This window comes from Lasioglossum baleicum, chromosome 9 (assembly GCF_051020765.1).
Source record: "Lasioglossum baleicum chromosome 9, iyLasBale1, whole genome shotgun sequence".
NCBI classification, from domain to species: Eukaryota; Metazoa; Arthropoda; class Insecta; order Hymenoptera; family Halictidae; genus Lasioglossum; species Lasioglossum baleicum.
The window spans coordinates 14,908,792-14,931,147 of record NC_134937.1 but is presented as its reverse complement, the minus strand read 5'-3'; the positions used below and the strand labels follow the sequence as shown (position 1 = coordinate 14,931,147).

At 42.0% G+C, this 22,356-nt stretch overlaps 1 protein-coding gene across 9 annotated transcripts in view; it reads right to left on the bottom strand.

The window, feature by feature from the left end:
* The window catches only part of Tty (tweety), a 52,939-nt gene that overhangs the window by 7,723 nt on the left and 22,860 nt on the right, over positions 1-22,356 (bottom strand). For all 9 annotated transcript variants that reach the window (XR_013009602.1, XR_013009604.1, XR_013009603.1 and 6 more), the window contains exon 2: positions 14,221-14,429. Coding sequence is in view for 6 of the 9 variants with exons in the window: in XM_076430398.1 (XP_076286513.1) it covers positions 14,221-14,358 (138 nt within the window). In the remaining 3 variants the exon portion in view is untranslated. The remainder of the gene's footprint in view (positions 1-14,220; positions 14,430-22,356) is intronic.

Here is a 22,356-nt window from a genome sequence, read left to right as displayed (position 1 = left end):
CGTTCAATTGGGACTTATAGTTATCCTTATAGTAGTAGCATTAAGGAAAAATCTGCACGTTCCTTTCATTCATGCTAATTAATACGCGCGGCAAGGATATATAGCACAGTAGTGACACGTTGTTGAACATAATTGTATCACGCGCGGACAAGTTATAAAATTGATCGCGTGTGCTGTTGCCGTCGGAACAATGAATGTTAATGATCCTTTGTACCGTCAGCCTTCGATAATGTTCAAATTCTTTAACAGATCACGCTGTGCTGCTGATCACTGCATTCTTGTTTCCATTAATTAAGTTGAACAATTCAGCCGCTCGGTATTCGGAGCCGGCGTGAAAACTGCTGATCGGTCAAGGCTGCTAAAGCTGAACTATCGCTATTTCTGCGATTATATGTATACAATAATATTATCTGATCGAAGAATAGTATCCAACCAGAGCTTTATTTTCCCGCACTCCTGAGGCAAATCAATTGCTACGTACCTGAACGTGTTTTGAGAACGAGAGCAGGATTTCAAACAATGAAATCCAAATCCACATATGGAGTAATAAATCCTTTAAATCGCATTATTACAAGCTCAAACATACTGTATGATAATATTGATTTTTTTAATGGCACGTTACAGGAATTCAAAAGAAAATTACTCAAGATTATTTGTTAATATCGTTCCTGTATTTGTTTAGTTTCGCGCTTGTCCCTTTTTATGTAAATTTTAGGTTAAGACTTTTTTTTGTTATGTTTCTTCTTGTTTTTATCAGTTCTGCTGTGAACAACTGTAAACATTTGTATAAAAGGACCTCGGTCCGTATATAATAATAATAATAATAATAATAGTAATAAAATAAAATAAAATAATTTACAAAACACAACATCTGTAATATAAATTCGCAACCTAGTTAAATGATTAAAAAAGTGTTCGCGATGAAAAGAAGAAAAGTTCGAGTCTCTTTTCTTGAAGTGATTATCGCCCGTTCAGATGAACCAGATCAATACGATATTCCGAAGTTGATCTGGCTTTCGAACGCGAGAGAGCAAACTTTCGCAAGGGGCTGCTGGATTAAAACGAAGTGGGTAGGAACGACGAGTAAACTACTCGAAACTCGACAAACTTGATCATAAGTAACCGAACAATATCATTTCTCAATACATATATTCCTCAGTCCCCCGCGGTCTCTCCCTTGAACCACCACCGCGAATCTTGCAAGAAGAAATGAGTTACGCTTCCAGGGAAAATTGCGCCACCGCCACAACATCCAGTCATATAATAATACCACCATTCACTGCATACTTTTCCGTTTTCCTCGCCACTTATCTTCCGGCTAAACCAAGTTCAAGTAACTTCTTTCTCATTCACTGGCTGCGGATTTCACGTGGCAGCTACAGTGGGCGTACAAAGTATTCGTACGCCTTTCAAAAACGAACAACTTGTTCCAAAATTGAACCCAACAGTGTAAATAATTTTTTTTTTTAAATTTCTTATCTGTGCCTGTAATGAAAATTTAAAACATGTATTTTGTGTCATCTGACTAGAATATATTTCCAGCAAAAGATTGAGGCGTTATAAAAAATGCAGTATACATAGAATAAAGCACATAAGTCAGTTAACATAACATGTTAAATCGCAGATTCTTACAATTTTGAACATGAACTTTCTGCATGTATACAATAACTTACTTATTTACAAAATAATGTTTTAAATTATCTTTACAGGCACAGATAGAAAAGACTCGAGCAGTTTGATCCAATTTTGAGAAAGTTATTCGTTTTTAAAAGGTGTACGCACGAACACTTTGTACACAATGTACACCCACTGTGCGTGAGATTAAAACATTGTTACATTATTTGCAATCAGGGACCATAACTGTTATAACTAGGGTTGCCAGAAATGTTTTATCCAAATATAGAAGAAGTAGTGAAAATTATGTATATATATGAGATAGGCTCAAAATATAGGAGTTCAAGTAAAAGAGGTACACAGCACAATTTTAAACTTTTTTATTCAAACAAAGATTTATGAAAATTCCTATAGGTACGTAAAGATCAAGTTCAAATATGATGAATATTAATCTTATATAATTCTATTAATTTTATATAAAATTTATATTTTTAAATTAAAGTAGAAGAGACTCGTATCAAATATAGAAGATCTGGCAACCCTAGTTATAACCAAAAAGAAAAAAGTCATCGAATAACAAGTATCTCATCGACTAAAATCGTATTGGTTACAAATAGGGATTATAAGTAACTGAAAATTTGTTCTCTTGTTGGTAAATGTTATCGTTGAGAAATTCATTTTGATCACTTATAACAGTTATCAATGAGAGAAGTTCATAACAGTTATTGATGAAGGAAATTTGTAATAGTTATTATTAAATAGTACAACTTTCAAATGGTAAACAATCAATTATCAAGGAAAGTTAACAAACAGATTTTGTATTGTTCGTATGGTCTGTTGATTCGTCTAGTTGTACGAAACCTTCTTAATGAATTTCACAGGCTCCATCCGAAGAAGAGTGGACGATTCAATAATTACATAGGCAACCGAAATGAATTTTCTCATCAATAATGAGTATGGACAAGTGAAAAGAAATTTACCAGTTTCACTGGAAAAGTAGAAGATGCAAATTCGCGGGAAGATCCGCGAATCAACAATCGTCGGAAGAAAGCGAGCTTTCAGAAAGGGGCTGTTCCTTTCAGGAGAGAGGAGAATTGCGAGATTCGAGGCATCCCGAGCTAATTCGAGTTTGCGACACCGGCTGCTATTATTTCTCCGTGGAAATTTGCATTTCAGAGGGGGCGCGGTCGATTCAAGATCCGGCCCCGAAATAGTAAATTCCGTTTGCGCGAGGGAAACTTCGTTGCGGATGGGGTTTTCGCGCGGTGCTCCGGTTCGTTCCCCGGCAAATTTGATTTTTCCGCGGCGATACTCAAAAGCCCAGGTGTGCAGCATGTCGCGAGGTCAACCACCGGCGGATCGCGTGCGACCCCCGTGGAACTCGATCAATCGCAACCCGAGTGTGCTCACATTCTGTTCATTATTTACGAACGGCATCGGTGAACTTCTTCCGTAATCACGGCTGTCGGAGGCTCGAGAAACCGCGGGACACTGACGACCCTGCATTTCGATCATTCAATATTCAGTTCATCCCCCGTGAATAACCGCAGACGGAAGCATCATCGCTCAGGGACATATGTTCTGCCCCCAAAAATCTTTGAACGAGCGTTTAAATCTGCACCAGTCCCAACAACATACGTGTCCACAGTTTTCCGCTTGCTATATCATGCTACAGCAACTTAGAAGAATTTTTTAGGAGAAAAAGAGTAATAGCATAGCAAAGTAGATACTTCAAGCTTAAAAATAAGCATGAGTTCATTACCCCAGCATTCGTCTTTACGAAGTTATAAGAATTTAAACTTTCAACCCGGGATGACGAGTTAGTTCGTTTAATAATAATCGAGTTAATAATTATTTTTATAATTCAACAATTCAGTTGTTGGTTGGCAAAATGTTCGCTGGGTAAATGTTATTTGAATGTCCACAATTTTTTTAGGGTTGTGGGTATCGTTGTCCAAACACTTTCCGAAGTGTTCATCTGTTTATATCCGTATCCTCTCCTCACTTTCGTCAAAAACTTTGCCGACAGGTCGGAAGTGGCTCGGAACGCGTCTCTCCGCGAATTTATCCTAACTTTTCCTCCCCGGGAACGTCGCCGCGACAACTTCGTCAAACGGCAAACTTCGCCAAACAAGAATTTCATCTATAAATGTAAGCACCGCGCCGGACGATTCATCTTTGCGACTCCCTTACTTTGCTGGTTCTTCGGAGAACGTATAGTTTTATGGACACTGCGCCACGATAATACAGTTGTGCACTGTTCTATGCAGCTAGCTGCATCTGTGTACTCTGTAGAAATTGCTTATCCGAAAATTCGATTTCTTTCAGTGGATTTCGAGCGACGTTAAGCGAGCACTATTTAGTTAATATTCGTTTTAGTTTTAGTAATTTCAACCCCTCATTTAGAAGACTGTTTTCTCCCATTCAACACGAAGCATTCCCGCCAGAAAAATATATGATTTCAGGTGTGGTTTCAACCCTTTGCACTTCTTGTACCATTATTCAAAATATTTGTTGCATTATTATTAAAGTATTCAATTTTACTGAACGTATTTAATATTTTAATGAACTACTGAAAGTATCGTACAAGTTATTATATCTGTTTTATATCGACAAAATTAAGAAAATCATATAAAACGGAAATATTTCTTAGAACAACAATATCATCCCTTCAACATTAAAAATAGTTGTTGAAAATAGTTTTTCCCGGCTGTCCTCTACATTAAGCGATTAAAAACGATGTTTCTAGAGCATGTTTCCTTGTTAGTTGTATAGTGGTGGTTTCAGAAACCGCTCAGCCCGACAAAAACGCTCTCGAGCGTACTGAAAGGTCCCCTCAGGTCCAGGCCTAACATCGTTCGGCTCTTTACATGATTTACGACGCTAACCGAGGGCGCCCTATTCGCCTAATCTCTGTAGCACTTCTAAAACCACGAAGAATCAGCTACCATCTTAGCCGATCGTAAAACGAATAGAACAAACAAGTGTTTGAAGCAAAGAGCTGGCAGAATTGGAAAAAATAGCTGAAAATCTTCAGAACTGTTTGAAGCAGGGGGGGTTCAGTTGAGCGTATTGTTCTTACAAAAGAAGTGTAACGCGTTTTCTGCGAGTTGCACAGAGGATGGCAGCGAGCCCGTATTTACTCTTTCAGGCGTTCCGCGAGCCTCGAAAGAGAATCCATTTGCGATTTTACACGCTACCCCGCGTGTCCCACAAAGTTCGAGTCCTCTTTCTCTCTCTCCTTCAACCTCCCCTTCTGTCTCTCTTAATCTCGAGCCCTCTTCCGGATTTATTCCGGAGCTTGCGTCGCAGTAGGTGCAACGACCGTCTTTCCCGCGTGTTCCGTAAACAGTGAATGCCTGTCTAGACACGATTCGAGTTCTCGAGTTTCGGCCACTTCTTAACCCCTCGAGGACTGAATTTTTCCTCGAGCGGGGAGAAAACACAGAGCTGCCCGACGGAAAAGCCCTATTTTCGAAGACGGCTTCTCCTTGGAAATCGTTTATGTTTCCGGTCGCTACATTGAGATACAGAATGTCGCTTCGCTCTATTTTTGGGTTGTTGTGCATTCGGAATTTGTCAGCGGTGCATCAGCTACGAACAATTTGTATTTGAATTGGTGAATTTTTACAATTCTCTGTTTTTACGAATTAAAATCAGTTTATAATAAATTCTGCAGGTAAAGTTTCCCGACTCACTTTCAATTTCTTTTTAAAACTTCTATAATATTTTCGTTGACAAATACCAAAATTCTTGCAGATTTTTGTAGTCCAGCTGATTACAGATTAATTTATATTAGAGACTATGAAGTGCAACGTCATTGAATGTCGTAGCACATTTTGGATGTTCATATAAGGGTTGAAAAATGCGAAGTGCATGTTCGATTCGAGTATTTGCGTTGCCGGTTCGTCGCCGAAGTTAATCACGAGAGGAAAGTCCGAGTCGGCGATTATAATCGGAGTACCGAGCAGGTATAATCCTTTTAGGGGGCGGCTCTATGTACGCGGATGTTTACCCCATTACCCCACATTTGTCCAGGAACATAATATCATCCGCTTTCTGTCGCGTCGGTGTCCGAGCGTTTGCAACGGACACGCGTTGTCCCTTGGCTCTCGAGTGAGCTCGCTTCCGTGGACATGGAGAAAAAGGACCGAAACCAGCGGCAATATTCGCTGGAATTAACGCGAATCTGTGCGCTCGCTGCAAATCGGCTTTAATCGGAACACTCGACGCTGTTGGTACCAGATTAAACACGTTTCTGGTAACGATGTACCATCCCGGACTAAACAGAACGCTCTACAGCTAGTGTTACATATCCTGAATTTTCAAAAGTGGAAATTGTACTTCTTTAAACATACTGTTTAAAATATCGTGTGCAAAGCAATGCCATTAGGTTGAAAAATAATCCTTCAAAATTTGAAGTCACTAGCCCCTCATTTATTAACACTCTTAACTTTATCATTTTTTTTTCTCGGTTGTTAATCAACATATTAACATGAAGAAAAAACGAAAATACTCGGACTTCTCTCCTGCATTTCATATATTTTTTCACAAGTGTGAGCAAGTTATATGAAGTAGATTATATAAAATTATATAAAAGTAGAGCTACTTTTTTTTAAGGCTCGGTAGATTTAGAAAATAAATATTTTTTTCTACCCATCATATAATTTGCTCACAATTGTGAAAAAAATATATGAAATGCAGGAGAGAAGACCGAGTATTTTCCTTTTTCCTTCATCTCAATATGTTGATTAACAACCAAGAAAAAAAATGATAAAGTTTAGGGTGTTAATAAATGTACCAGCTCTGGTACACATGTTCCCTTATAAAACTGACAAGATTGATTTTATTTAGACAATGTGCGGCTCTCATTGTAATACGTGCTCTGCTGAAGATATCTATACAATCATTTCTTATGAAATCATTTTTATGAAAATTCTAAATGCAAACAGTATCTTGTCGAGAGGACGCGGTGAATATTCCATTCATCAGTCCAGATGTTCCAGAAGCCGCATTTTTTACAAGACTGTGCATTTACTGTGCACGAAAAAAGCTGTTTGGATTACGAACGTTTTATACGACTCCATTTCTCTCTCACGTAAGAAGTTTACGACGCGTGTTACAAGCGGTGCACTGTGATCCCGTAAAAAATGATTTATTACACACCGTGCCCCTCTCTGCAGTAGCAGCTCGGACGAATGCGATAAATTAGTTTTGGAAAATGAACTCCCATCGCGAGGAATTAATTAATGAAAATCGCGATAATGCTTTTCACCGGAGCTGTTTTGTTGGAAATGAACATATTGTTCGCTGTGATAATGAACGACGCCGCGACTTCACCGGGACCAAATAAATCCCGATTTTTTCCCTGTAATTTTGCAAGCGTTAATTAAAGCGATTCTGTCCTAAATGAGCATTCCAACAAAATGCAACTCGATACTTTTAATACTTAAATTCGCTGAATCACAGAGAGCGACAAGGAAAACGTGTCTGCGGCGTCACATTCACATAAAACAATTATTTTCTACTGAACAACATCGTTTGTAACTCCAATAATCTCTATTTTAGACAGGAAACTTTCACGAAACAGGAAATTTCAGAGCACGTAAGAATTTGCAATTAAGAAACTAAAAGGACAGCTAGTTGTAAGCTCATTTGAGACCCTGAGCATGCGATAACCTCGACAAAATACTTGTGCAACACGACTCCGTCATTTTTCCTGTTTTCCTGCTGCATCTTATCTCCTCCCTCTATCGCTGCATCTCTTATATACACGCAGAGGCCCCATGGACTCGGTTCGCATGTCCCAGGTTTTCTGCAAATTTCATGCTGGCACGGCTTCCTGTGTGGGATCTTCCATGTAATATCATATTCCTAGTAAAAGCCATTTACCGCGAGAGATAAGGAAGCTCTGGCTTACTGGTGTGTCTCTCTTCATTTCAGGGTACAAATCCCGACTTCAGAAAGTAAGAACTCGGACCTGTGAGTCGAGGCTCTCTTCCCGTCTCGTTAGAGAATTAGCAAACTCTAGGCTCTAGACGATGATGATCTTCTTTGTTTCACATCTGTGGAACGTTTCTGTGATCGTCATTAATGATTCAGAACAGTGGAGTGCTCTGTTCAACCAACATGGAATATGACTTGGCAAATTCGGAGGCTCTCTTCCTGTCTCGTTAGAGAATTAGCAAACTTAAGACGATGATGATCTTGTTGGTTTCACATCCGTGGAACGTTTCTGTGATCATCATTAATGATTCAGAGCATCTAAAATGTGTTTCTTCTGAAGATTCAACGAGCGAGTACAAGTTTCTTTGGCCACATCTGCTCTGGAGTGCTCTGTTCAACCAACATGGAATATCACTTGGAAAATTCGAAGGCTCTCTTCCTGTCTCGTTAGAGAATTAGCAAACTTAAGACGATGATGATCTTGCTTGTTTCACATCAGTGGAACGTTTCTGTGATCATCATTAATGATTCAGAGCATCTAAAATGTGTTTCTTCTGAAGATTCAACGAGCGAGTACAAGTTTCTTCGGCCACCTCTGGAGTGCTCTATTCAACCAACATGCAATATCACTTGGCAAATCTCCGAGGAAAATTATGAAGCATAAACTGATGTTGATCGTCGCGAGTTCGCAAGGAATCGCGATGCGAAGGGTTGAAAATGGCGCCGGCAATTCGCGCAGCCCTCGTCGAACGGGAATTGACGAGGTTGTGGGGGTCGCAGCATTGCAACCCCGTTGTGCACACATTTCTGTTGCGCCGTCGGTAGGGCAGGCACCCTGGTAGACGAAGGAGGAGCCCCGAGGAAACGCCTGTCTGAGCACCCTCGACGCAACACGAGCCCCGGTAATTGGGTACCCGGCTATTGTTTCTGCCGCTTGAATATATTTCGCAACGCGAACCGTTCCGCCCGCCTGCCCGAGGCTAATTAAATCGTGAGACGCCGTTTTGTCGTGTCTTTCGACGCCTAACCTCCGATTCGACTGCTCTCCTTCGCTGTCCTTGTGGTCAACGGCGATCGGGGGTGGTTAAATCACCGGATGCTTCACGTTAGCTGAGCATCGTTCCTCCCCTATTCTCGCACCTCTCAGCCCATTAAGTTGAAATGGAACGATCGACGTTCACAAATGCCCCTTCAATCTTTTTCTAAAATTAGTTGAATAGTTGAATTCATTTTTAGAAAAAGATTGGTGGCATCTGTGCAACTTTGTGCATAGGTTGTCACGTTATATAAACTGTTTTTGTCTATCGGGGTGTGTGTAATGAGTAGACTGCGGATCTTTATGCATTTACAGGAAAATTGAGTAGATCAAATTCAAAATTGTTGGAAAATTTGACAAATTGAAGATGTCGATGGGCGATTTCTCCTCTATTAAAATCATTAAGGGAAGAAAAATAATAACATTCAACTTAGTTTCTGTTTCTTGCAATCGATCCAGACAATTTTTATTTTGCATAAAGATCCGCAGTCTAGTAATGAGACAACATACGCAGAAAGTTGCACAGGTGCCTTCAATCTTTTTCCAAAAAAATTATTTTAACTGTTTTATGCATAGAAAGTTTAGTGAACTTTCGCACGGAATTGTGAATAAATTAATAGTTTGATTGAGCCGAGTCGCGGGAAGAAGAGGACAATTCGCCGAGCGTGTCAGGCTCGTCGGATTGGTCTGCAAAAATGTGCATTTGCATAAACTTCCGCATCGCCTGATCATCGTCTGTAACGGTAAGATGGTTACTACAGTGTCTCACAAGTCGCCGTGGCGGCTTGTTATCCGCAAGCTTTTTTAAATTGCCACCAAAGCGAGTGAGTTGGTTCTAGCTGATGTAAGAGAAGAAGGAGGAGGAGGAGAAAAGAAGATGAAGAAACGAGTAGGAAAGCGGAAACAGGGTGGTAGAATAAAATGTAGGCGACTACGCGAATGCAGACAGAAGTAAGAAATAAAGATCAACAGACTGTGAATATGAATGGGGGAGAAGAGAAAATTCTGTATGTAACGCGCGTTAAGATAGCGGGCGCGAGAGAAAGGGAGAGAAGGAGAGAAAGTTAAACAGAATAAAAGAAGGGAAGGGACCGAGTATTTACCGACCGAGCGAGGCAGAAAAAGCAGCATTGAAACAGGGGGATGGGGAAGGCCAGGGTAAGTGACGGAAAAAAGGCGAAGCGTGTAAAACGAGGAATAAAGCGGAGGAAGTCGTTCTCTTCAAAGTGGTTGAAAGCGCCGGAATAAGAAATATGTACGCCAAGGGACCGACACACGAAATGTGAACACGTCGTAGACACCCACAACGATCGGGGCTTGATCGTTACCAGAAATCGCGAGGCGTCCGCAATTATACTCGAAAGCACGGCTGTTTCTATCGCGAACGATTCGACCGGGGATAAAATAAGGACAATTCGACCCAAACCGGTCGAGACTGCACGGCTCACCGATTCTGACAGTTGTTTCTATGATTGAGACTATGTTGCAACCTGATTTCATCAGGTATCAATCATTCGCTGCTGCGAATTCTGCTCGGAGAAATTTCGTTGCTCTGAATTCTGTTCGAGCTCGAGTTTTGCTACTAGGTTTGGCGATGTCTAGGCCCGCTGACTCGAAAATGTAGGAATTAAAATTTTTACAACCTTAATTTTCTGTTAGAAGTGGATTCTGATCACAATCTCTTTAGAGAAATAGCCTAATTGAAAATTAAACATTTCTTTCGACCTTGAATAATTCGATTCTATATCATTTTTGTTACTTTATGGATACGAAATTGATGTAACACCTCTTCCAATACTTAACACGTTCGCTGCCAACAACGAGTATATTCATTTTTAATTTGTTGGCGTGGTGAAACCGTTTTTGAAAATGTCGCTCGGCAGCGAACGTGTTAAATGTGAAGTAATTGATCAGATACCAACATATTTGATAACATAAACAAGATTGCAATTTTCAGTGGCGACTCTCTGACTCACCCCACGACTGCTGAGGGATAGACTACTTGGTTAAATAAGTCTTTTGAACTTTCCAAGTTCGCGGAGACTGCAACTGGACAAAGGTTGGACAAGGTATCAAAATTGACCGACATTAATGCGAGGCTGATCCTCCGGCGGAACACATGCCGTTTCTGCACCTGCCCGATTGATAATTAGAGGAAGAACGCGCGCAGTTGGCCCGACGCGACGGAAGGAAAAGAAGGGGATAAAAGGTGAACCGTGGCCTCTCTCGGCCTCGGTACATACCGTGTCGAAACGAGCGACAATCGAATCGCTCGAAACCAACGAGAGAGAGAGAGATCCGTCTCTCTCGCAGGCTCCGTAGCCAATAAGTCGCTCTCGTGCACTCGACATCTGCAACGAAAGACGTTGCACGAGGCGATCGTGCTTCTCGTCGAGAGCTACGGGAAGCACGATGGGCGTGGAGTGAGGGGGCAAGAAGCTGGCGGGGGAGGGAAGTCCTAGTGATGGCTGCGAGCTAGCCAGCGTATTTTATGCATTTATCAGAAAAACGAATAGGTGCAATTTAAAACAGCAATAACATTCGTAGAATTTTAAAATGCTGTTACATTATTTTCAACCTGTTAAGCATATTGAGAGAGAAAATAAATTTGTATGTCGCCCCAGTTTGTTGCAATTCTGGTGGAAAAATTTCCGCTGTCTTCCATGAGCTAATAACAACAGTACAATCCGTCAAAACGATCATCTCCACATGTTTTAATATCCAGAAAATTTCTTGAAATTGTTCACCATCGTTCATTGTAAGGTCCATCTTTTGCTGAATTAGTCCTTGCAGTGAATTATGTTTTTGATGTACCACACAGCGTATTAAAATTAACAGGGTTGCAGAACAAATTTGTTTCGAAAGTCTCGAACCCATCGCTACCAGCAATTCAGCAACGAAGCCTCCCGTCGAGGTAACGACGTAATTGACTCGGATTCGAATCAATTGCTGCGATTCTCATCCCCGCCGCCGTGTTTCGAGCGTTTTGTGCAGGGACTCGCGCGTTCTCGATTCCATCGCTAGTTACCGGTCCGACGTCCTGAGCCCGTTAAAGCCCACACGTTGCTCCAGGCACATTATACGAAAGCCTTTGTGCATTGTTTGAGCTTTCCCGGGCATTGTGCTTTCCAGTTACACACAGCTTGGATTCCCGTGCACTCGCGGCATCCAGCTGCGTTTCTACGCGTCCTTTTCCTTCCTGTTTCTCATCGGTGTTTCTTATCTCTGTCATTCGTCTTCGTTTCTCTCTTTTCTTCTTCTTCTTCTCTCCCACTAGTCGTCACTGTGCGACGCCGCCGCCAAGAACCGTATGATCCTCATCCCGATGCAGAAGCTTTGCACGCCGCCTTTTGGACAGCCGTCTCGACGGGACAAGAAAAGCAGGAATACTCTCTGCCGGAAGAGGAGCATGCCGGGAACCGTCTTGCCGTCTGGGCTCTCCTTATTCTTCGGGACAGGCCACCGTAACGCGGTGCACGCCAGGAAAAAGTCCGGATCCTGACAGGATACGCCTCGTCCTCGCTGCCATCGATCTCTGATCGTCGATAGCTCACTCACAGCTGATGATGCTACTGTGCCGGAATTTGTCCTTCCCTTGTCAGAGGACCAAGATTTGCGAAGGTAGAAGCAATAAAACAGAATACGTCGAGGCAGCTGTTCGCTATCCCTAAAGATGATTTTAAGGAGTGTTTCCGTAAGTGGGAGAAGACAGTTGTGGCTTCTAACGGACAATACTTTGAATATTGACCATTGATATCAACCAGGAATATGTACTTCCACCCGCTACAGCACAAGGTCGGATACTTTCCGCACAAACACGTAGATATATTAAAAAAAATTATTATTCTAGAAAAAACATGTCAATCCACTTTTTCGTCAGACGCGGCATTCTATTTCTTTGATGTCACACGTACGCGACACCGGTCGTTAGAGACTCGTTCTCGGAAATCACGTATACGCGAGCCCGGCCGTTTAAGCGTCGGGATCCCGAAATTTATTCAAGATGAATTTTAAAACGACAGGAACACGCCCGGCCACGCGAAACGCTCATATCTTCCTTCGGGAAGGTATAAGATGATTCATGCCCGTAGCTGTGTGCGTATCTTGATCGATAAAACGAGTGGATGGGGGAAAAAAGCGAACGTGTTCCGAGCGGTTCGACGTGTGTCGAGTCGAACCACCGAATAATGCTCTATCTCTCGTTCGCTTCATTCTCGAAGCGGAATTTTTTCCCGTCGCTAATTGCTGCGGGGTTAAAAAGGACTCGCACCGCTTTTTAATCGGCATCCGCCGCGACACTAATTTCAATTCGCGTGTGAAATATTTTCGGGTCAACGCGTGGGGATCGATGTTCAACGTAAAACTGAAAGTTGTATAATTTTCTGTTTGAAATTAGTTCACGTTAGAAAGTGTTTTTCAAAATATTCCGCATTTACGTTGGCTCCTTTACGAGGTCCTTGGTTTACCAAGGATTAACGCTCGTAATTTCAAAGCTCGTTAAAGAAATTAAATTGAAAATTACTGCATCTAGACCGCGTTAAAGAGATTGTATTAAAAATCGTAATATACAGGCTAAATAAAATGAAAATATAATGTTGATAGCGCTACAGCCTCTTCTCTGGTATATCACCAATTTGCACTTGCAATAAACAAAGATCCTTGTCCATTAAAGACAAAGCGGATTTCGATCGAGACACAGTTTCATTCGATTACGCGGCTGCCGCGGCCATTACGAAACTTTTCCATTACCCCGGAAAAACAATTGATGATACTCGAATCTTAGGATCAAGTTAAAGTTCCGACATCCAACGTCCATTATCTCGCGCCGGTTTCATAGTGTACAATCCTTTCTCGTATCCGCGAGGAGAGGTAGAAGAACGTTGCCAAAGAATCTTCCGGTAATTTCCTCCGCGGACCAAGGACTCGGGAAGAGACGAGGATCGAGGAGCCATTTTGTTCGAAATCAACGTGGAACACGCTTTGTACCGTCGCCAAAACGGATCCCGAGCCGGAATTGCTTTCGGATATCGATGTTAGCTGGTGCAAGACTGTTGCAACACGCGATTTATTTCCGCTGGACCGGTCCCGGAAACCTTATCCAAGCCCTCGATGGACGATTCTCACGAGTCCTGATCGCAGGAAGCTCGTCCTGCAGAATTTTCAACGTCCATCGACGTGTTACCCGTCTAACTTTAACGAGCTTTTCATTTCATCGGTCTGGAAACGTCGGGTTTCGTTCCGACGATTCTCCTTGCAATTCTCGGAATGTCTCCTTATCAAATATATGATCTATAAAAATGAAGAAACTGGAACGCGTAGTCGAATTTAGTAAATATTCGTAGACTTGCTAGAAAGTTTTCCGTTTAAATAATTCATGACGATATGGAGAGTACGCCGAGACATTGCAAGAAAAATAAAGAATAACATTCGCAGTCTAGCTATTAGATGATTGCATAAGTTCGTGCCCGATTATCATAGATATCATATCAGATTAAATTATGTAGTCGCTATTCTTTGCTAATTTAGAAATAATTCATTCTTTCCTAATCGTAGAAAAGAATGGTGACTATGCAATCATCTGATATTAGCAGCAGGATTGATCAATGAATATTTGGGCGACTCACCTCTAGGTAGATTTCGGAATGTGGATTGAAGGTGTTGTTGACCGAGTGAAGAGAGACGTTGAGGTGCGGCAGGCTGTGGAAGACCCTAGCGAGCAGCGGAACCGTGTACTGTTCGGGAAGCTGCTGACCGCCCGCCATTTTGGAGAACCCTTGTCTGCCGAAAACCCCGTTGAAGAGCCCCTCCTACTCGTCAAGACATGCTACGAGGCCTGCAACAACAACCAGTCACCAGGTTAAGAGTCGCTTCCGGTATTTTTCCCATTCTCCCTCTTCCACATCCTCCGGTTCGCATTTCTAGACCGCTCGTGCCCGACTGGGACCGCCAAAAAATCATATCAACAACAACGGTTTTTATTCAATCACAACAATTGATCGAAACGATTCGAAGAATGCGTCGAGCAGGAAAAACAGCATCGCGAACGTGCACTGAAGGTAGGAAGATGTAAAACTAGCGATGAGTCAGGATCACGCGGAACGGAATAGCTCCCCAGCTAATTAATCATTAGCAGAAACGAATCTGCGAATAAATGCAGCATGCCTTCCGGATTAAGCGAGCATAACGCTTCCATCCGCGTTCCTCGCCGAAGGAACGGTTTCCTCGATTCACGGAGCAGGTCTCTCTTTCTCTCTCAGCAATAGCACGAGATTCCTCTCCCCTATTTTTTCTCTCTCTCCGCGATTTTCTCGTTCCTCGGCAATTTTCATTTTCCTACGCGCGCTATTGCACGTCGAACCTCGCAAAAAGGAGACGACGCCTCTCTGAAACGGTGGCCAAGGTAAACGATCTCCGATCAGCTTCCAATAGCATCGGTCGTTGCACATGCAGCACGCTGCTGACTCTTTGATAACTCCGTAAAGATTGCGCTCTACCGAGGAATTAAAAATTGTTTATTAAAATCGAGTTTCCAGCGGTCCCAGGATTCTCGAGGATCGGCGAAAATCCGCTCGAACGGGTAATCGAGGGAGCGGGATTAAATTCTTCACTCGAGATTTTTCTCGCCGCAAACTCGCTTTCGTTCCTGCGAGCCTGTCGACCTTATAGCATAATTGGATGGCGATGGTCGGATCGGCACGATAATGTTAATTGTTCCAGCGGATTTTATAAATTTCAGACGCAGCTTCTTCAGCGATCAAAATGGACATGCTTCGGTTGGATTAAATAACGCAGAGTATCCAAAAGCGTCGTACAATCGTTCCATTGCTAGCGAATTTACTAAATGAACAGCTGCTGCATAAATTTGTTTTTTAATATTGCATTTTCATCCAGTTCTGAGCTATGTTTAAAGTTTCAAGTCTCTAGCTCATCGGGAAGTGGTTTAAAATACGATTACAAGATTTGACGCATACAACAACAACAACTCGGCAAGCCAATATAAGCGTGGTAAAAATTGGTACAATTGTTAAAATTTAAGAATACTGTAATGTCGTTTTGAATGTAACGAAGTCATTAAGGGATGGCAACAATTTTTATATTATTCCTGCTTATAAGAATGGCCAGAAACAGAGGCATCGTAATATTTTTAATTGACCAAGGTACATTTCATTGAAAATTATATTTGTGGTCATATACTATACGACAGTACAGTGGGTAGAAGATGTAAATACTTCGAGGAGGAATGTTTCCTCTATTTCTACGGAGCGACCTACGCGAACAATAGCGATCTATCGGCAAGTAATGTGTTTGTCAACAGAGCCTTGACACAGCCATGAACTGTGTCGCAGCAGCTCGACAATGTCTCTGACAAACCGTAGTGTAGTAAATCCTCATTCCGAGAGGCAGACTGTCGTCGCGACACGTGGCGAATCGGATGTAACTGTCAGGGTCCCCGGTTGACAGTGAAACAGCCCTCCGACGACGAGGGCTAATAATTCGTTAAAAAGAATCTCGAGATACTTCCGGACGAGGCACGTGTTCTCTCCTCTCTCTTTCTTGCCAACTGTAGAAGAGAGAGAGAGAGAGATGAGAGTGGAGCAGCTGGCACAGATTTCATTAATTAAGCGCTCGTTGCTTCCACAACGCCGCTTCGAGCGTAATTGAATCAGTCCCTGGCAAAGCGTTTTCGGAGCATCGGCCTCGGCCGACGTTATCTAACAAAGATTAAACTGCGTCGACCGGGATTCGATTCGTATAGCTAAACGATGTCCAGACAATGAAATTTGATTCTCTCCCTTGCTCTCTCAGTCTCTCTGACCGGTCTCTCTTTCGGAATTGCCCTTCTTTTCGCGAGGCGGTCGGTGTAATGGCACGCCAAATCGGGTAATCGGTCTCTGGCAAATATTAGGCTGTCCAGTAAATAACGAGGATCTCTGTGAATCGCGGTAACATCAAGAATGTTGGCTTGTGGAAACGGTAACAGCCTTTGTGCACCGGGAACTGTAGCTTTCATTTTGTGCGACATTTTGTAGATTAACACTAAACGTACCTCGACCGGTTCCAGATTTTTGATTTTATAGTTATTGAAATTATATACGGATGCTTTCGCAATAAATAATTTAATGAATATCTTCATTAGAGCACTATCAGAACCGCGCAAAATCTAGATAAATAAAATCTTGTCATTTTTATGAGGGAACTTGTACCAGTTGCTTTCAAGGCTCGGTAAAAAAAATGTAAACTTTATTTTAAGTTATTTAGAATCATTTATTATTTATAATCATATTTGAAATTATTGAAAAGTCTAATCGTGAGAAAATCTAATAGTTAAAATAAAAAAGGGGAAAATGGAATGTAGAATTTACTAAACTAATTCTTCCAGCCTTACCGAGAAATTGAAGTCGTATGGTCCATTCATAAAAAAGTTGTTCTGATTTAGAGTGTGTGGAATCAGTTATGCTCCTTACTGTAAATATCCAAGTAGACATAAGAACCGAGTGCACGCCAATCTTCCTCTTCCAGATAAATAGTGACCGTTCGAATCTCGAGCACGCGTTGCTTAAAAATATGACAGCGAGACCAGGGGGTGTAAATGTTGGCGAAAGGAGCGAAGTTTGCGACAAAGTGCACGTTTCCCCGGTGCGGCAAGAACAAGAGCAAAATGAGAGAGCTGTTTCCAAGAGGATAGAGTTCGATTGGATAGCTTTCCTGGCTCGATTTACATAGAAACCACGATTCTATCCATTCTTCAATGGAGCCACGCCCACGCGTACATCCTTTATCGCCGTCAATTTCGAGACTTATCCTCAGAGCCAAAGTGCTCCTCTCATTCTCTCTATTCCTTTCAACTCGGCCAGAAATTGTCTTTCACAAAACGAGAGTTTAGTCGTACGTAGCCGATAAAACGCAGGATTTAGTGACGAATCGAGCGCCGAATGGAATATTAATGCGTTCGATACTGTTCGAAATTGATGGTTTCCGGTAGGATCGTCGTAAATGGGTCAACGAGATGCGTCGTCGCCGAGCTGTGTTATCTGTTATCTGGCCCAGACCGTCAATTGCACACTGCATTTTCCCTGGTTTCACCTTATCTTCCTCCTTGGCTAGCCTCGATACCATTCTCGCGATGCTAAACGACACGCTATAAATATGTACATTCTCCGTCTGTACCAATGCGATCAAATTTTACACGCAAAAAACTCCTCCGGTACACAGAAACACGATTTAGCAACCTGGGTGGTGTATTCTTCTCAATAGATGCATTTTCCATACTGTATTTGCAAAGTAAAAATTTTCTAATTCTTAATAAAGTCTCAGTTTCGCATCTAATTCAGGTCTAAGAGACAGAAATGAATAAAAATTGCGAAACTGAGGCTGATTCGAGAAATTCGAATAAATCTTTCACTCCCAAAAATTGAATGAAAATAGATAGAAAAAGGATTCGAAAGATAAACGGTATACCCAAAGATGAGATTACGAATACTTCGAAGCTGCTACACAACAGAATCAACCAGGAAAAACATAGTAAATTTGCATACTCGGTGAGACGCATTCCCAGCTCGCTCATCTCAGCAAGCTCGTCACCTCGCGACACACACTATGTATCCAGCAGTTGCGCAACCATAAAGCTGGTCTTGCGAGGAGCACGTGAATCGTATTCAGCTTGAGACAAGGACACCGTGATCGTGGCATCCTTCGCCGAGGGAGACCCGGGAACATTGTGTCAAGAGACGGAGCAGATGTAACGCTGTTTAAAAGCCTGGGGGCATATTTCTAGCCGTGGTCTGTTCCCACGACGTTCCCACCACCGCGAGGAAGTTCAAGAATGGACCCAACTTCCCTCTGCTACGCCTCCGACGGCTTCCTTCGCCCTTCCTCCCTTCCGAGTCCCTTCATCCCCTCCTCCACGACGCTTTCGTCCTTTTTGTTCGACGTGCTTCGGAGCTGCGTTCAGAATGGCGACGGGAAGACAAAGGGCTAGGAAGGAACGCGAACCTTGCCCTTCTACCCGTTTCCCTTAACGCGAGGATCTCGGAAATTATTCTTATTCTCGGTTGAATCAATTATTTTTGAAAAATGTTAAATGTTTCTGCAAAAACAACTAATACAAGGGTGTAAGAAAATTATCTGTTAATAAAATAGTTTCGTCTCCTTCGGTCTACTCTCGTCCTTTTTGTTCAATAAGCCCGCGCTTCGGCCAGCGTTTACAATTCCAACAGAAGACAAAGGGCTAGGCAAGAACGCGAACTTCTCCCTTTTACCTTTCTTCCTCGACTCTCTGGTTTTTAATGCCGGATGCCTCGACGGTCGGCCAATTTCCGCGGGAATTTTTCATGCGGCTCTCTCCACTCGTCCTGGAATTAACTTCGGAAAAGGTTACCGATTGTTGCGGCTCTTCTCCCGGAAGTTACTCTCCGTCCAAGCTCTAACGCCCTTCGTTCCGTTTCTCTACTTGAATTTCACGTTTTATCCTCTCGGACCTTTATCTACCTTTTCTCCGGGACTTGGGGATAACGAATTTTTGTTTGCCGGTCTTCTTGCGCTTAATAAACGACAGCGGGCAGACAGAATTCAACCCTTTGTGCTAAGAACTATTTTAAATAGAGTACGGAATAAAATTCTATTCTTCACTTATATGATCGGCTTCATTTTGTGGAGTGCAAAATTGAGCTCAATTTTTCCAATTCAATTTCTACGATACTGTCAAATTGGCCAATGGCAAAATATTAATATGATAGAATAAATTTCATCAAATTCTTCTTTGGAAATGGAAAAATAAAACGTTTCGTTAAAAACAAGGACGGTGGTAACGATTTTTTCCGGAGACAAGGACAATGTTTCTCGGGAACGTGTGCAATCCTCTTATGGCAACTCGTTCCCGCGGATTGCACCGTCAGGGAAATGTTCTCGTTTAACCCTCGTCCTATCTGCAGTTGCATCTTTGCACGCGGCGAACCGATTTTCCCGCGATTCCTCGCACCGCAGCTGCATACCAGTGCACGCGCGACCTTGCGCACGTGACTCGGATGATCATGCGAATCTCCCTCTCGCTATATCTCTCTGTCCCTCTGTCGCGAATTCCCGCGACTGTTGAAATAATTACAGAGCGGTGCGGCAAGACGAGCCAGCGAATTGTTCGGGAGAGTTATTCGGGCCGATCGCCGCGGAATGCGCGACAACCTGAGAACCCGGTGAACTCGTTCCCGCGAGTAAGCCAGACAGAATTCCGTGTCCGGCCACTCTAACCGAAAGCTTATGGTTGCTCGACATCACGGTCGCCGGAGGATCGAAGTCTCGCGTCGTCGATTAATATTGATCCGGCCGGCTTCGTGAACTTGAGACAGTTCAACTGGACGATCGTTTGAAATCATTGTTTGATGTCTTTATTGGATGAGGTCGGTTATGGCTGTGTGGCTAATATCCTTGGTCATTCATTGGACGATTTATCACGGCCCGTTGCAGTTTGCGAATTATCGTTTAGACCGCGGGTTTTAAAGATGAATACATCGACTACGAACAGGAATAAATAGCTGTGTAGTTTCTGCAACTTACAATTAATGCAGACAATTTTTATTTCGCATAAAATCCGCTGTACATTATCCAACAAAATGCAAATTTTTAATTTTGTAAAAATTTTGATTTTAAATTCACAAGAGAGGGTTTCAACCTCGCTGGATGGTTGGATGATTTTTGTTCTAACATGATTTTGTTCAGTTGAGTATGGTTGATAGAAGCTGTAGGATCATTGGAGATGATGTCTAGTAAGTAGACGTAACAATTCTCTTTCAGTAGCCACAATTGATCTGTTACTATTGTAATGAGCTTGAACGACGATAACGCACCGTTGAATCGTGCGACGCTCCATTTTGTAATAGCATACTGTGCGGTGCAGTATGCACATGACAGACGTCAAGTGTCGCTTGTCGAAAGCCATTGTAACAGAAACGCCAGGTAATTTAATCAGGCTATCTCTTAACTCGACGACAATCGCTTTTGGAACAATTTTAACAGAATTCTGATCTCAACAAATGGAAATGTTTATGTAGAAACCTGAACGTAATTACAGAAATTTCGATGTACAATGAAGCTGTCATACGTCGAATATAAAAACTTGGATCTACGTGCACGACTGTAAAAACTCGGAAGAATTGTTACACGGTCGTTATTGCGCCGGAAAATACAAATTGCAACATGCGTCCAGAACTGCAACAGTATAACTTGCAAAATGAAAGTATTACAAAGCCGTCGCATTTCGATAAATCCTTTATCAATCAAACGTGAAAATAACAATAGAAATTAAAAAAAGAAATGACAGAGTTGTCAGAATATCTTTCGCCAATCGAAAATAAAAATTGCGATACGTGTTCGCTGTTGTAAACATTGCGGGGTGCAACTTTAGCTACGGTGAAAAAAGGGATGTCAAAAAAAAAATAAATAGCTACTGAATTAAATTGTTGGATGCAGGAGGACAGCATGGGAAGAGAGAGAGAGAGAAAACGAAGCTGCTCTCGGCGCTTCTCGCCGGTTACCGGATTTGTTTCCGTCAACAAGCTGGGAAGAATTACGCGGGCCGCTTAATTGAGCGACACAGAGAGGGCAATTATGTTATTAGAACGATTATTCCTCTCTCTCTCTCTCTCTCTCCTTCTCTCGCGGGGTAGTTGACGATCCACTTCCTTCGTCCTAATTCGACGCTATTTATAGAAAATAATGGTGAACCGCTTTAGACGGCCAATTCGAAGAAACTGCATCGACTGCTAGGGTTGTTGAACCGCGCTATGCACCCCCTGCACATCTGTCCTCTCGCATTCTTTTACAAAAGAAATCCCACTGTATCTTTACCGTAGTTTACTGCGATCAAAAATATTTTTTAAATATTTTTCACCAAAAAATTATAAAAAGCAATTTTAATTCCAAAATCAAGACATTCCAGATCATTTTCACATTGTGCACATCGAATTGAAAGATATTCTTTTCTCGTACAACAGTTGTGCTTTTCACAATTTATGGAATACAGACGAATTTAATAATATTCAAACTGTTTTGAATAATGGCAATTTTTACTGGCGCCTCAGTCACCGTTCGAGTGCAAAGGGTTAATTGACTCCACCCCTTGAAAAACACGTGAATGACCAAGCTTCTATACATTTGTTTAATTAATTAATATAAGGGAATATTGAGAAATAATTAATAACGCCTCGCAACGAAATAATTGTTAATAAAATCACCTGGGCTGGTTCATTATAGCTGTTAAGGGTAGGTGAACATTACGCGACCAATTAGTAATACAGACACACGTTCGTAAACAATGACTACTCGCAACAAAATGATTGAGAAAAGTAAATACTGCATTACAACAATAGACGGTATTGTCTTGCTATTTCCATTCTTCCCTGAATTTTGTATGCGATCAATAGACCGCGGAAGTTCATGCAACTTCCCACTTTCAAATGCCGTTTCACAAGGAACGGGAGAGAAAAAAAAAGAATATCTTTTGTCTGACAAAACTAGACCGCGGATTTCGTGCATTTATGCAACATGCACGTGCACTTAGTGTTAAAAAAAATGGATGGTACAATGAACGTTCGGATGCTGAGGCTGATTTTGTATCCTGGGAACGTTTAACAAAGGAATTCTTCTGATAAAATTCGTTAAAAATTTGCGATTTAATTATACGATATTTTCGATTAAAAAATCGCATTAAAAATGGAACAAGTCGTGCACAAATTCCCTTTGCCACTCTGTAACGGTTCTCAAAATTT